The following is a 16,742-nucleotide window of genomic DNA, read 5'->3' on the forward strand; positions in this document are numbered from 1 at the left end:
CCACGTGGGCTCCCACGTCTCTGCCTTCTCCCATCCAGCCTCCCACTGGGACCACCCTAATCCTCAGAAGCCGGGGACCTGACAGTGCAGCCCCTGCTCAAAAACTCTCGGTGCTCCCCACCACCTGAAGACTCACCATCTAGTCCATTATCACAGCATCCAATGCTCTCCCACGGCCGTCCCCACCCTGTCATGGGAGACCAAGTGCCCCTGCCCAAATCAGCCATGTCTTCCCTGGATCAAAACCCCACATGGATCGCAAGCCCAACTCCAATCCACGATCCTCCGTGAAGCCCTGCCCTCAGCCCCACGTAGAGCCCCGTCCTTCTTTGTCTGCATTTCCATTTGTGAACTTCTCTGGTTCTACCTGAAATGGGGGTCACGTGTCTGCAAATCTGTGTCCTCACCTGACCTGGGCGGACGGAAGCATAAGTCTCCAGTGACAGCATTTCCTTTCCTTGGATATTGTCCTTAATTGTTAACAATGCAAAGTACTTTTTAATCTGTTATTATTGCTGTTAACAATATTACTCATGCACAGCTCACAGTACTATAATGTTAGTTATCTGATTCAATTGATTTTTTTCCTCCCCTTTCTTCATGCAGCCTAAAGCGCTAAAACTTCTGGGAATGGAAGTAAGTAGGACGTGTTTCTAATGGTTTTATGACATCATGGTCCAATAGATACAGCCTTCTATGGTGGGTGATTGTTTAACATAAAATTGAATGAGTTTGTTTTCCCTGAATAAATCCACCACACGACACATCAAAATTCACTTGGATGATTTAGTCAAATTACATGAAAAGATCATAGACATTTCTTTAAAAGATAAAAGCCACCCAATTCATTTTTATTAAACTGAAGAACAGATGAGTACCCCGCTATTGTTGGCATAATTTTCCCCAGTGGTTTTTAAAAGTGTTCTGGAAATTGTACCACATGAAAAAAGAAAGAAAGAAAGAATACCTCAAAAGGGGAGAAAATTATTATTGACAAAAAATATTTTGTATCTAGAAAACCCAGGAAAATCAACAAATTTTCCTCATCATTGGACAAAAGTATCCAGAAGTAACCTTAACAAGGAAGCTTGAGAACAAAGCACTAGACATGAAAATATATAAACGGGTGGAAGAAATACCGTAACACAGAACATTAAGACTGACTGTTGTAAAGACTCTTCTCAAATAAATTCATGAGTCAAATAGCATCCCAATTTCCATATGGACTCAGGGTAGAAGGTTTGGGTTCTGGGTTCAGGGTTGACACTGACCTTCAGCATGGCAGCATCGCTTTGCTGGAGTTGTGTTCCTAGAAGGGTTATGATGTGCAGTTTCCATAATTCCATGCTCTCTCAGATTGGTCATATCATGTCAGGTCTATGCATTGGGTGAAGGTGTGGTAGAACTCTCCTGTAAAATAGCCTAGTCCCAGTCCTGTTTTTAGGAGCATATTTTTCACTACGTTTATAATAACTTTTTTTTTTAATAGAGATACTAGGGATTGAACCCAGGACCTCATGCATGCTGAGCGTGCGCTCTACCACTGGGCTATACACTCCCCTGTTTCTCTTTCTCTTGTTGATTTGTGGCACTTCTTGCACTGGAGGGAAGTTAGTCCCTTGTTGGTTACATTCTCTCTCTAACAATCTTAGAATTATTTTAAGAGAATTTACGTATAATTAATATTTTAATAATGTAATATACTATTGAAAGGTAGGCTTTAAAGGGTTTCTGTTTTACAATATTTCATTAGCCCTTAGTGGAATTTTCTTTGATTTGATATATTCTTGAAAATAGAGCTATATTTATTTTTTAATATGTATAACATCAGTTTTTAACCCGATGAAGACCAACCTTCCCTAAATTACCAAAACTTTAGTTTTACTGGGACAAATTAGAAAATTAGAACAAAAACATTTAAATCCAAGGCAAGAGACGATAGTTTCCAAAAAAATGCCATAACTGGTCATAATGAGGTTATAAAACTTGGGTCAGTTCATGAACAACATGTGATAGTAATTGGAGAGCCAGGCCCCCTACCCCAGCCCCAATCACTCCAGCCATGTGAATGTGGGCAAATTATTCAGACTTTGGGCCACAACTTCCTCCTATGGGGGACTGGAAGAAATTCACAAACTCTCAGAATCACAGTAAGAATAAACGTAGATAATTGATGAGAACGCTGTTTGCAAAAGAGCAAATATCCATTTCTGTTATTCCATTGGGGACTGAAGTCTTAGCCTGGAATAGTCTCAGCCCCATATATTTCGCTGTCAATCCCAAGTTTCACCCCACATCTCTCTCAGTCGTGACACTCCTTCCTTTCGGACTCTGCTCCATTTTCAGAACAGTCCCCTGCCACCCCTCTAGGAAACAGGAAATGTTGGTCTTCCATTTAGAGTACAGCCATGAAAAGACAAAGCTCACTCAACATGGGAACGTTTGCTTCCTTGAACCATTGTGGGGAAACATAAGACATTTTTCTCCATTCTCTTTTACGTTTTTTCTATTAATCTCCAGTTCAGCTGTGTCTGGTAAATGAGTGTTGATATTGGACTATTTCCCTGAGGAAATAAGCTGTGGGCTTTATCTCTCCCACAGTGAGATTCATATTTAAGTGTTTTCTTTGTCTGAGTTTTATAGCATCCCTTCCATTTTTAGAGGCTTGTGGGGAAAAAAAAGACCCTTCCAACTCAGGGGTCTAAACTCTTCCAACAGTAGCATGCCTTTTCAGTTCATTTGGTTTTCAATGTTTGACTTGTCATAATAAACATGAGCATCTTTTCAAAAGAATTAGTAGACCAAGTGGAAACCATAGATGTGCTTAAGTCCCTCTGTCCCCTCGGACAGAGAGGTTGCCCTCTCCCCAGTGGTCCTGAAAGCCTTTGTTTATGGGAGAACCATGGAAAATGTGCTCCTCTCCCCTCAGGACGATGAGCCTCCAGCCAAAGGGAAGAAGAAGAAGAAGAAGAAAAAGGAGGAGGAGGTCGACATCGACGTGGACGACCCTGCCGTGAGCCGATTCCAGTACCCCTTCCACGAGCTGATGGTCTGGGCCGTGCTGATGAAACGCCAGAAGATGGCGGTGTTCCTCTGGCAGCGAGGCGAGGAGAGCATGGCCAAGGCGCTGGTGGCCTGCAAGCTCTACAAGTCCATGGCCCACGAGTCCTCGGAGAGCGAGCTGGTGGATGACATCTCCCAGGACCTGGACAACAACTCAAAGTTAGTGTCTGCCGGGAATCGAAGAACCGGGGAGACTCTCATCCTGAGTGCTGGCCCTTGGCAGGGAAGGCGGGCAAACGCACTTCTCACTTAAGCACAGTTAACGTTTACAGCTTGTTCGTAAATTGCTTTGTCCACCACGTTGGGGGACACGGCGGGCTGGTGTCGTGGATGGTAAAAGAATTGACCAGAAACAGAGAAGTTTAAGAAACAAAGGAAGAGTTGAATAGATACGCGGCTGCAGGCGAAGTGGGCCACACAGACGAGAGGTGCCAGTGTGTGCGCTGGGGTGAACGTGCGGGGTCTTTTATCGGGGTGGGGGGGGTTCGTGTACTGGTACCTGACTGGTTACAACTGAGGTTAAGACTTGTCAGGGGCTATTCTAAATAACAGGATTTATGACTCCAGTAAGGGCAGGGTGTGTAGTGAGGCCTGTCTGCCTGCGGTATTGTGAGATTAGCCATTTCCTAGGGTAGTTGGTCCTACTGGGGCAAGCACGCGTCAGGGAAAAATGCCCTTTTATTTCTTGTGAACGAACAGGGCAGGCACACGGAGGGCCCAGGAGTGGGGTTTGGGGTTTTATGGACTTCAAAGAGCATGAGCCAGCTCCACACACCAGGTCACTATTTTTCCTTCTGTCTCTCCGAGGGGTTTCCGGACTGGTTTTTGTTGACCACCTTCTTGTGCAAACCATGGAAACACAACCTTAACACAAAGACAATGAGACAGACTTTCCTAAGGAAGCACGCACTCAGAGGACTACAGCCTTAGTGAACCTGTGCCCTTGAACTTGACCTTCACAAGTACCTCTGGTTTTCTGGTCCCTATGGCGGGACAGGATGACTGCAGGGGGCTGGAGCTGGGTACTTCCCTTCCCCCAGTTTAGTTAGGGTCTGATAAAACACCAATAGGTTAAGCTCTGGTTAACTAGTTTCCCCTGAGGGCAGGCCTTGTTAAGAAGAACGGAAGGCTCTGGGCATGTTTCATGATGGCCCCTCTCCCCTCCCCCAGCTGGCCATTTGAGGGGATTCTTCTCCCATCTTCTGTGTGGGAACTTGGTGGGGCTCCCGGAGGTAAAACTCACAAGAGTGTGGACACACTTCTCTAAGGCTGGGTCCCCTGGAGTTACGAACTCGCAAACTTATCCTTGCTGGGCCACCAGCCGTTCGCCCATTACGGTTCAGGTCCCCCTACCTGGCCCTGGTCCCTGGGGTTTCTGCTGGTGGTTCTGCTCTGGAAAGCTGTGATTCTCAGTGTCCACGTGTCTTGCTTTCTCCAGTTTGGGGAACAGCAGTTTGCCCTGTGGCCTTAATCCTCTGATGACTCTAGGAAACTTCTGTTGCACTTTTTACTTGTTGTTGGGGACAGAGTGGCAACTTCCAAGTCCCTTAAGTGTGGGACCAGAAACCGGAAGTCCTGGTGCAACTTTATAGACACGTGAACTTGAATCCTATGCAGACACCTCTGCCAAAGTGTGACATCTTCATTTTGTGAACCACCCTACTTTTATCTGAACTTCTTTCTTTCTGTTTTTAAATGAAGGTACTGGGGATTGAATTCAGGGCCTTGTGCATGCTAAGCACGCTCTCTACCACTGAGCTTAACCCTCGCCGCCTCCCATCAACTGGATTTCTAAAATCATTAGCTGATTTTTAAACGTCAGGTAGTCAAGCCTCTCTATAAATAGGGAGATGCCCTCCTGCCTCCATGGATGGGACCTTCCTGGTGACCCTTGCAGCCTGTGGGACCTGAGACCTGAAGGTACTTCAGAAAGCATGCCTCTCCAGGGAACAGAGAAGGCCGTTCCCCCACACGTACTTCCTCCCTTTTTCTCATAACTGGCATAAAACTGTCTATAAAATGGAGAAACAAAAATACGTGGCCATATTTTAAACACATTCCACAAAAAATGTTGAATGACCAAGGAATGCTCAGGGCTGTCCTTAAATACTTGAATCAGGGTCGTGTGCAAAGGAAGACATCTATGTTCACAATTCAGCTGTGTCACCTCCTCCACACAACCCTTGGCTCCCACCCCACACCCCACCTCCAGCAATTGGACCCTCCCAGCTCTGGGTTGCCAGGACAACCAGACCTTGTCTCCATCACAGCCCGGAGCATGCCTTATTGAAGCATTGCACACCTACTGAGAAAGGCACATGTGCATCACTTGTGGCTTGGGGTGGGTGGGTGTAGCTCAGTGGTGGAGCATGCACAACGTCCTGGGTTTAACCCCCTGCACCCCTGTTAAAAAAATTGGGGCTTGATGATGGCTCACAAACAGAACACCCCAGTATGACCAGCATCCTCAAGAAACAGGACCCTACCTGTGTCAGCAGCCCTCCTGGGGCCACTTTCCAAGTCTGCATCTCCCCTCCCCAGCATAGCCACTGTTTCAACTTGCCACCCCACGGGTGCTGTTTTTAAACTTCCCTGTGCCATCTTGTCCATCTGCACTTGAGGGAAGAGACTTTGTCTCTGCTCTGTCCCAGGACCTGAGGGGCAGACTTGGGGTCCACCTGCTCCATCTGCAGCAAGAGCGGTCAGACCCTCGCCCCGTGACTGCGCACCTCCAGAGATGTACCCGGGAGCTTCCCACTGGCCCGGGACTGGGAGTCCGAATGCCCGTGACGTTCTTGTGGGCACGGCACTGCCACAAAGAGCGTGTGGCCCCTGCAGCCTCGCGCCGCCTCCCTCTCTCTCCCTGCAGGGACTTCGGCCAGCTGGCCGTGGAGCTCCTTGACCAGTCCTATAAGCACGACGAGCAGATTGCCATGAAACTGCTGACCTACGAGCTCAAGAACTGGAGCAACTCAACCTGCCTCAAACTGGCCGTGGCCGCCAAGCACCGGGACTTCATCGCTCACACGTGCAGTCAGATGCTGCTGACCGACATGTGGATGGGAAGGCTGCGGATGAGGAAGAACCCCGGCCTGAAGGTACGTGGAGCACCGCTGTCCAACCAGTCAGGACAGTCTGGGGACGAGTGACACCCGGGGGCACTGTCTGTCCGGCTGAGCTAAGCCATTCCTGGGGCTGAATTTCATTCACTGCTCAGAACAACCCAGGAAGGGAGACGCCATGACAGTCATTGTCTCAAATCTGGAGAGCCTGCAGCTCCGAGATGAAGTGACTCGCCTGGCATCTGAGCTATAGGGTGCGGGTCCAGCACCAGAACCCAGGTGGTCTAAGCCAACCTACAGTGTGACCTGCTTGCAGGCATGGGGTCCAGCCTGACTGGTCATGCAGCCCTGGGCCACCCACCCTGCCACTAAAGCAGACACCTGGCTCTGTTTCTATAGATTCTCTTACAACTTTGAAAGTGTCTCATATCATTTCAGTTGGCAATATTTTCATTCTGCGGGGTTTGTGAGAGAATACAAAGCTGTGAAAGGGTTTGAAAAGGATTTAGTGGGTAGAAAATTGTCCTGTGAGCAAATCCTAGCACTGCTGTTTACTACTGTTAACTACTAGGTTATCTTAAGAAGAGATTTTCATCTTCAGATAAGCCACTCCATGATGGTGACAGGGTACTGATCTTGTGGGATTGCTGTCAGGATAAAGAAAAGACAGTCTGTGTTATACTGGCAGCCTGGTTCTGACAGACGGAAGGCACTCCATTTCTTTCTTTCTTTTTTTTTTTTTTTTTTTTTTGTAGTTCCATTTTTTTCTGTTTCATATATGTACTGTTCCTTGTTTCTAAGAACAGTTGAGAGTTTCAGCTTTTTAAACTTACATAGTTATCAAAGGAATAAAGCCAACCACAAGATAAGAATCATCAGAATGCAGTAATCCAATCATAAGGGACAGTCAAATGAAGGTAGTCCGTTTCTTGAAAGTATGAATGTGTCCCCTGACTGTCCAGTCCTACACAGGGCACTAAGCTGATGTTATACATAAGTTCAAATGCGAGTAAGTAACACCTCTCCCGTCCCCCCAGGAACTATGCATCTTAAAGTAAAGAACATGTCCTGCAAGAAACCACACAAAAGTTAAGTTTCAGTTATGATTTCAATTAAAATTCAGAGTGACTTTTGAGCAACTGGTAGAATGTCAAAAAGACTCTTTGGCCTTTGATACCGTGAACATCTTTCTTCAGTGGCACCAGAATTCTACATTAGAATTGCAGTCATGGCACGCCATGTGGCCGTACCATGGACAGTGCTTTGTATAGTAATAAAAATGTAAATACTTTTTATCGTTTCCATTTATTTATTTACTTATTTTTAAATTCTTGTTTCTCCCCCTTAATGAAAGCACTGGAGTTTGAACCCAGAACCTCACACACGCCAAGCACGAACTCTACCACTGAGCTATACCCCCATTCCCAGTTTTCAGCTTTTAGAATAATCGCATAGACATGGCATTGAAGACTGAAATGCAATTCCTAGACACACTACAAAAGGTGGTGTTTGCATCACAAACTAATTACCTACGTGTATTTGAATCTGTTTCCAGACCATCCGGTCTGCTCCATTGTCGGGTCTATTAGTGTACCTGAACCACACGGTTTTAATTACTGATGTTTTTACAATACAGTTTTCAGTATATGGTAGATTAGCCTTTTTGTGTTATTCAGAGTAATGGATGACTGAGGGGAAATTGTGAAAAGTGACCACTGAGCATTGGGAACAGAGTTCAGTCTCAGAGACACACAGCACAGCACAGGTAAAAATGACAAGGGTTTCTGTCCATGGGCTACACCCTCCTTCTGCTGCCTCGGCTGAGCCCTTCAGTCCTACTCTCATGAGTCACGTTTGTCTCGCAACTCTTGGTCCATATGCTCACAGCATTTAGATCTAAGTTATTTCCCTATAAAACATTTTTGGTCTACTTCACTAGAGGTATCATTCTATTTTATTTATCTATTTACTTACTTAGTTTTACTCACTATATTTTACTTTAAAATTTTACCTGCTTTGAAATTCTTTGAAAGATCTTCCTTGTTGGTTGGGTTTTTTTTGGGGGGGGGGGTAATTAAGTTTATTTATTTATTTAATGGAGGTACTGAGGATTGAACCCAGGACCTCGTGCAAAGCACATGCTCTACCCCTGAGCTATACCCTCCCCCATTCAATGTAAGATCTTTGCTTTTTAAGTCAAGATTCCACACAATAATGCTTGCTGTTCATCTAGAAAAAGTCAGCAATGTTCTTCAGTTTCTCACTGTCTGTTATTTTCCCAAGACATAAACCCAATCAGCCCTGGAACATCAGAGCAGAGACAGACCCGTTCTGGGGCTGAGATCACCGAGTCATACTGAAGCTCCTAATTTTGAAATTTTGCCTATACTGGGAAAACTGGGGGGAGCTGTTGTAGCTTAAAAATCCACTTTTCTCGTCACACATAGGTTATAATGGGGATTCTTCTCCCACCCACCATCTTGTTTTTGGAATTTCGCACTTATGATGACTTCTCATATCAAACATCCAAGGAAAATGAAGACGGCAAAGAGAAAGAAGAAGAGAATATGGTCAGTGATGCCCTTGATCGTAAAAGTACCCACTGACTCTTGTTTTCAGAATGGTGGAGATTTCTCCTACCATGAATTTAGAAACCCCAGTAATCGGGGACATTTTTATAATCCTTTATTTTGGAAGGCGCCTGCCTGTTCAATACGATGCTGGGGTCCAGGCGTTTCCCACATGCTGAGCGCTGTGCTGTTTCTAGGACGCAGGTGCAGACGCAGGCTCGAGAAAGGGGGATGAGGAGAATGAACAAAAGAAGCAAAGAAGTGTCCCCATCGGGACCAAGATCTGTGAATTCTACAACGCTCCCATCGTGAAGTTCTGGTTTTACACGGTAAGGCCGCCCCTTCACATTTGCCACTGAGCATCTTTTGATCCTTAGATATGATAGAATCAAAAAAAAAAAAAAAAGTCTGGGGATTAGGGGGTGATGGGTACAGCTCAATGGTAGAGCTCATGCTTAGCATGCACAAGGTCCTGGGTTCAGTCCCCAGTACCCCCATTTAAAAAAAAAAGAAGAAGAAACAAATAAAGAAACCTAATTATCCCTCCCCCCCAAAAGCCTTTTTTTAATTCTAAAAATTAAAAAATAAATAAGTGCTGCCTCTGGATGCAGGGGAGGGGGTTGGTCACAGGCTTTATAGCTTCCCAGGGGTTGTCGAGGCAGCCCAGCTTAGAGAACTCTCGCTCTGATCCCTCCGCAGAGACTAGATAGTGGGTACATGGGATGTTACCTGTATCCTGGTAAAAAACTTAAACAATCAGGGGCAGGTAGCTTTAAAAAAAAAAAAAAAAAAGACTGCAAATCACAAATACAGAGTTGTTAGCATCACCCTCCCGACCTTCCCCCATTCCCCAAGACTCCAGGAGGGGCCAGCGGGGAACTGTGAAGCTGATTGTTCTTCATCTTCTGAGTGAATCAAGCTCAGTCGTCTTCAGACCACCTCCCTCCAGCTCATGCCTCACTCCCAGACATGTGCAAACCCTACATCTACAGAGATAGGGACCCTGTTGTGGGCACAGCGCGTCACAGACATGCCAGTGCTAACTGAGGGGGCTTTGGCACAACCATGAGTGCCTGGACAGCCACCTTGTCATCATCATCCTCCCTTCCCACCTCCCACATCCATCAGTAGCGGAAAGATTCAGGGAGGAAACTGGCAAGCCAGGGAGGAGTAACATTTTCCAGTTTCCAGGAATGTAGAAGACGCACCGGCAAACGACTCAAAGTTTCCCCATGTATCATAATTTCACGCTACTTCGTAATTCTCCCACAAGGCCGATAGTCGCAACAAATAGATCTTCATTTAGAGAATGAACGGTCCACGCGCACCACCTTGCGCTAAATTCCAAAACGCCCCCGGACCGGCCTCAAAGTTCTCCGCGTGCCGCAGTGATGGGCGTGGGAGAGTCAGTGCCCCGGAAATGCAAAATGGGTTTTGAAGATGTGTCCACCTGGAAACAGGGTTTCAGAGCTTCCCCCACCCCCGCCCCCAGCACGTGCACTCTCCCCAGATGCCACTCACCGTCTCTGCCTTTCAGATCTCGTACCTGGGCTACCTGCTGCTGTTCAACTACGTCATCCTGGTGCGGATGGAGCGCTGGCCCTGCCTGCAGGAGTGGGTGGTCATCTCCTATATCGTGAGCCTGGCCTTAGAGAAAATACGGGAGGTGATGCTCTGCCGGCCGGCCCCAGCCTCGCCACTCCAATGTCGCTTCAACTCAGTGTAGCTTCTTATTGCCAGAAAGTGTCCCGCAGATCCTAAGTGCTGTGGAACCTGTCTTTCGTGGTGTCTCAATCCCTAGTTGATTCCATTGCTTCAGACCTATATGCCTTCTGCTTCCAACTGAATTTGAACTTGAAAGTCAAAGCACAAGGCAAAAAATAAGTGATGCTTGGTAATAAAAACAAGTCTGAGTGCCGATAAAAGCGGCAGTTGGTGCCGCCAGGGACCTGAGATAAACTAATTACTTCAACTGGCTACAAATTTTAGCTCAGTTTTCTGGGAGTTGAAAGTAGAAAGAGAGATGGAAGGGGTGACGTTTTTCCTGTAACTCAGGACTTTGAACTACATTGTGCTAGCCAGGCCTCCCCACACCCGAGGTGGGGATTCTCGTGCAAGTGGTGGACAGGCCAGGAGAGAGGATGGGGCTGGGCAGATGAGGGCTGGGCACACCCATGGGGTGAGAGCCTCTCGCGCCTCTGGGCAGACCACCAGATCACCTGCTGCAACCAGAGGGAACGAGGTTTTCAACTCAGCGTGGAAGAAAGGACGGACACCATCTCATACACAGCTGGCAACACAGGGGACTTAAAACCACATGTCACTCCAAGGGGACAACCTCTGCGGGTGGCAGAGGACATACAGCCCAGGTCGTCTTTTTTCTAATAGCATCCTCGAGTCCTAACTCATGATATCAGCTTATAAAGGGAAAGCTTATAGCCAAGAAAAAAAGTGAACTTGAACTGAGAGAGAGCACACAGCCGGATTTCATGTTCCTTCTCCAACTGACATAGAACCAATATTACTATTATTTTTTGCATTCTTTTTTATTGCAGTCTGGTCAGTTTACCATGTTGTGTCAGTTTCTGGTGTACAGCATCATGTTTCAGTCACACATATACATACCTATATTCGTTTTCATATTCTTTTTCATTATAGAACCAATATTGTTATTTTGCAATCATTATTGACCCTTTCCCTGAAATGAAAAATAATGACTCTCCTTCCCAGTAGAGCTAATTTGATGCCGTCAGTCTCAGGAGAGCCTGAGAAACCGGGAGTGCCGAGTGCAAAATTTTTCAGCCCATCTCCTCCTCCTACTCCTCTTTCTTTTTGAGCTGGGCTTCATTCACACTCTGCCGATGTTACAACTGGGATTTCCCACGTGGCCTAACGTGCCATCTCTGGTGCCATTGTGTTCTTGCTGAGCCTCAACCCTGTGCTAAGACACTGTTCTTCACCCCAAAGAGCTCACCCCCCCCCACCCCTGTTATAGGAAAGAGGGCAGGTGGCTGTCAGCCAGAGTGCACGGGATATTGAACTAGTGAATCCCTTCCTTCTGTGTTGGCCAATAAATAGCCACCACCCCATCTCACCCCCAGGGTCCCCAGGACCTACTCAGTTTCCATAAGTCAAGGGGTACCACCTTTAAAGGCCCCCACCCTGCTGCACACCATAGCTGCGTCCATGGGGCTTGTTCTGTGCATGCCGGTGCACGCTGCTTGTTAAATATTTGCAGTTTTACTCTGAGGACGTGTCCTTTTAGTCAGTGGGGATTTTAAAAGGGTAATATCTCAAGGAGGAGAAACTCCAGTCCCACCTTCCCCTGACTCCTATCAGAGGGAGAGTTCCAAAGGAATGTTGGTAAATAAACATTTCCTATCCAGACTCTGCCAGCTCCTCCGGGTGGACCGGCCCTCTGGGGGACCACACGGGTTTATCTCTCCCCTAGAGGTTTCCTCCTGGGCTGACTCTGGAACATGGGCTCACAGGCACGCGTCCAGAAAAGAAGTCAAAAGGCAGCTGCTGTCATAATACCCAGAGGGACACAATTTAGAAGGCATTTCCTGAGAGTTTGTGAAACACTGAATCCAGGAATATAGAGGATTCCGTGGCATTTCCCTTTCTAGATATCCTTCTGCCTGAGAAGATTAGTGCTTGGAAGCCTTGAGTAGGAAAGGGGACCAGATGCCCTGGAATGCTGCTCCAATTCTGTCTTCCCAAGATCCTAAGAAAACAAGGCTTCAAACACCACACTCCCCTGTTTACGGTTCTTGGGTATTTCTTTTCAGATCCTCATGTCAGAACCAGGGAAACTCAGCCAGAAAATTAAAGTGTGGCTTCAGGAGTACTGGAACATCACAGACCTCGTGGCCATTTCCATGTTCATGATTGGAGCCATCCTTCGCCTACAGAGGCAGCCTTACATGGGCTACGGCCGCGTGATCTACTGCGTGGACATCATCTTCTGGTACATCCGCGTCCTGGACATCTTTGGTGTCAACAAGTACCTGGGGCCCTACGTGATGATGATCGGAAAGATGGTGAGTGACTAGAGGCCCCGTGGCTGCGCTTAGGACCTGACGCCAGGTGTCAGGTGTGGTCATGGCACATTTCATTTGACCTTTCCTTTGTAGCTGCTTTCTTGCAGGACGTGTTCTTGGCTTTAAAATACACAGTTCTTGGGGCGACGGGAGAGCACAGTGGTAGAGCATGTGCTTAGCGCGCCCAAGGTCCTGGATTCAATCCTCAGTCCTTCCGTTAAAAAAATAAATGAGTAAGTAAACATAATTACCAAAAATAAAAATAAAAAGCATAGTTCTCCTACATATTGATGGCTTAATTAAAAGTCCAGCTGACAGACATGAGTCGAGGGCCTACTGTATATACTGACAGATTTTGGATAACCTCCTAACATGTAGTAGAAGCCAGAGACAAAGGGGGCCCAGGGTCACTCCCCCAACCCAGACTCCAGACAGTCTTCAGCTTGTGTGCTGTGGCCTGGAGTGGACACAGGCAATTCATGTGATTAGGTCAAGGTAAGGCAAATCCACAGCAACACTGACCCCAGAACAGGTCAGGAAATATGAAACTAAAAATGAACCAGCAATTCATTCTTTCATCACCAAAATTATAACCTCAGTGTTGAGACTAGTCCCAGAAGAAAGGAAATTTTCTACACTTAGGAATAACTCTTTACAGGGCAGGTGGTTTCAAGCCAAGAGATACATGGTTTCACTGACCCCAGCGAGGGGCCTTATCTTCAGAAATGGTCAAAATTGGGAATTATACAAGGACAGTATCCACAGGAGCCAGCGCATTGCTTGTTGTAACAATCCACTGTGTGAACGCATCTTCTGGTGCACCCCAAGTCCTAGATGTCTTTGGTGTTGACAGGTACCTGGGGCCCTACGTGATGATATCAGAAAGACACCCTGTGAGTAACTAGGCACCATGGCAGGACCTGAGGCCAGGTGCTAACCATTTGTATAATAAATGACTAAACATCAGTGTGTACCCTCCACTCATTATCTTGTTGCCTCCTTAGATGTCTCCCCCTCTTACTCCAAAACCTGGGAGCCCATGGTGGGATGGAGAGAGCCGAAAGAAGCTCCCTTCATCTTAATTAAGCACTCCTGAAGTCTTTGAGGAACACAGTGTAACGAACCAGGTGAACTCGACCGCGAGTCAACGCAGTAAGAGATGCGTTTCCTCTTTCCCCAGATGATTGACATGCTGTATTTTGTGGTCATCATGCTGGTGGTGTTGATGAGCTTCGGAGTAGCCCGTCAAGCCATTTTGCATCCAGACGAGGAGCCTTCTTGGAAACTGGCCCGAAACATCTTCTACATGCCCTACTGGATGATCTACGGAGAGGTGTTTGCAGACCAGATAGACCGTAAGAATAGAATTCATAGTAAGATTCTCTTCCCTGCTTCCCAAGGCAGATGATCGGTTCCAACTTCCTGGAAGAGCATGTGTTAATTGGGGAATGACATCTTTTTGAGTCTGCCATAGGCATCAAAGGATTTTATGAAGAAATAAGTGCAGATTAGGAAATGTTGATTTTTGAGACACCAGTCATTTCTCCCACTTTGAAACCACTCGCAAAATTTCTGAGTCTCACATCCCTTAAGCACCTCCCTTCACATGAATGGAGTCCCAGTGCCAACATCCTAATTTTTCTTCAACCTGAATCTCTTTCTGCCCCGAGATAGAGCTGGTAGAGTTATTTTGGTCGAATGAGACAGGAAGCAGGAGGGTGACCAGTGCCTTGTGTCAGCCTCCTCTTCAAGCTTCAGAGCATGTTTTCCACGTGGCTGTCAATTTCCTCTTCACTCCTGGCATGCTATTTTTGTATTAGCAACAATCATCTGGATGTTAGTGGAGGAAATGAGCTGCAATCCTGCATGGATTTCTCGGGAATGTAGGTCCCAGCTCTAACCCAGGCTGAGCTGGTAAGGTGACACTCTGACGTGTCCCTTGCGTTGTAACAAAGCAAAGTTCAAATGCTTCCCGGACAGTTTCACCGGGACAGGTGCTGCTCCGCTCATGAACCAGGCTCTTAAGGCCTGTTTTCATGTGAGCACCAATATTTTAATTTGCCCCTTAGGGGGATGCTACAGCTTAGTGGTAAAGCGCCTGTTTAGCATGCACAAGGTCCTGGGTTCAATCCCCAGTCCCTCCATTAATAAATAAATGAACTTAATTACCCTCCCCCCGAAATTTTTTGCCCCTTGTGCTCTGTCACACAGCATTTGATACAATAGCATGGCTGCTACTTCCAGTGTGATGCTTCCTGAGAATGAAAGGTTCTGCATATCCCGGCCCTTGTACAAAACACAAGGTTGTCCAGTGTATCTGTGCCACTAGGCTAGCCCGACAACCGACTCAACACAGCGCCTTCTACCTGCTAGCGCTCATAACGTGATTCAGAACATTCTCATCACGAGTATCTCAGCATCAATTACCGGATATGTTGGTGGCGTGGCGAACCAGAACATGAAAATCTAATTTGGTTTCAAAAGACTATTAGCTTAGGTAAACATTCATAAATGCTAAAAGTCCCTGGATCCAGACATAAGGTATAATATTTTTACTGTTTTTTTTTATTAAATTGTTTTCAGTAACACCATGAAATGTAGGTTTTTGACTCTTGATCTGATTTCATAATAATTTCGTATTTATTTGTGCTCATGAGGTGTTTGTGTTGGGAGCCAGGGGGTGCTTGGTTGGTTAACCGACACATTAAAATGATCATCTGCCAGGAGCCTCATGTCTTTTTAACTAGTGAGCTTTTGCTATTGCTCATAATAAATGGAAAAATAAATATTCACGAAATATATGTACATATATATTTCCTAGAATTAATAATGTGTACAATTCTTCCAAATAGATCACCACTTCCCAGCGTGAATCCGTAATTCCTGAGCTTGGAACACTTGGCGTTTCTTGACAGTAAAACAGTTCTCGTGTTGTTATTCATGTGTTTCACTTTTCTCTCAATCGTCTTCTTTTCTTTTCTCCCTTCCTGTCAAAACTAAAAAAATAAAATGCTGCTTTCCAATCACAATACAGTCTACGCCATGGAAATTAATCGTAAGTGTACGCATAACTGGTGACTCTAATCCATGAAATGTGTGTGTTAATTAGTGTCTCCCTCAGCTAACTACTGATAGTCTTATACTGGTTTCAAATACTTCTCTTGTTTTCGAGTGTCAGTACTTTTTTAAACTACAAGGAAATGATAAGTAAGTAGACTTAAATTTGTGGAGTTTACTTCACTCATCAGTGTTGGGATCACCCTACCTTTTTCTTCAGAACATAGGTCCCAGATGATCAAAGTGACATTTCAAAGGAGCAGAGAGAGAGAAAAGAGTCTTTTTCAAATCTAGCACTAGAACAGTTGATGAATGGATTTGAGGCTAGAGAGGACCCTTACGTCCTACCTCATAGTAAAATTATTTTCAAAGTTAATGTACAAATGATCAAGAAGACAACATACGCTGAAGCTAAAAAATTAGAAGACACAGTAACGTTCTAATGGAAAACAGTAAAGAAACGGCAAAGATAGATGTCTGCTTAAAAGTTAAGAATTTCTGGGAGCAGGGGTGGGGGATGTAGCTCGGTGGTAGAATATGTGCTCAGCATGCAGGAGGTCCCAGGTTCAATCCCTGGTACCGTCACCAAAAGTAATAAATAGATAAACCTAATCACCTCCCCAATATTAAAATGTTTTAAATAAAAATATTATAATTTAAAATAAATTTTTAAAATGTGATAAGTCAATGACAGGTCAAAATAAATAGAAAATAAATTTTTAAATTTTTAAAAAAACTTCTGTATACAAAAAACACAACAAAGAAATGAAAAAATGTTTACAAATATGACACGTTAAGAATGACTCTCTCTAAGGGTGTAGGAAGGGATAAACTTTCAAAATTGCATCTCTTGGGGAGTGATGGAAATGTGAGCTATCTCGATTGTGGTGGTGGTTTCATGAGTGCATACGTCTATCAAAATTCATCAAATTATACATCTGAAATAT

At 45.6% G+C, this 16,742-nt stretch overlaps 1 protein-coding gene across 1 annotated transcript in view; it reads left to right on the forward strand.

The window, feature by feature from the left end:
• Window positions 1-507: 507 nt before the first annotated feature.
• Window positions 508-16,742, forward strand: part of TRPM1 (transient receptor potential cation channel subfamily M member 1) — a 37,797-nt gene continuing 21,562 nt past the window's right edge. The window contains exons 1-8 of the mRNA XM_074354053.1: window positions 508-636; window positions 2,930-3,222; window positions 5,933-6,161; window positions 8,573-8,695; window positions 8,893-9,024; window positions 10,233-10,361; window positions 12,487-12,738; window positions 13,919-14,093. Of these exons, the coding sequence (XP_074210154.1) occupies window positions 601-636; window positions 2,930-3,222; window positions 5,933-6,161; window positions 8,573-8,695; window positions 8,893-9,024; window positions 10,233-10,361; window positions 12,487-12,738; window positions 13,919-14,093 (1,369 nt within the window). The 5' untranslated portion in view covers window positions 508-600. The remainder of the gene's footprint in view (window positions 637-2,929; window positions 3,223-5,932; window positions 6,162-8,572; window positions 8,696-8,892; window positions 9,025-10,232; window positions 10,362-12,486; window positions 12,739-13,918; window positions 14,094-16,742) is intronic.

This window comes from Camelus bactrianus, chromosome 27, assembly GCF_048773025.1.
Source record: "Camelus bactrianus isolate YW-2024 breed Bactrian camel chromosome 27, ASM4877302v1, whole genome shotgun sequence".
Taxonomy (NCBI): domain Eukaryota; kingdom Metazoa; phylum Chordata; class Mammalia; order Artiodactyla; family Camelidae; genus Camelus; species Camelus bactrianus.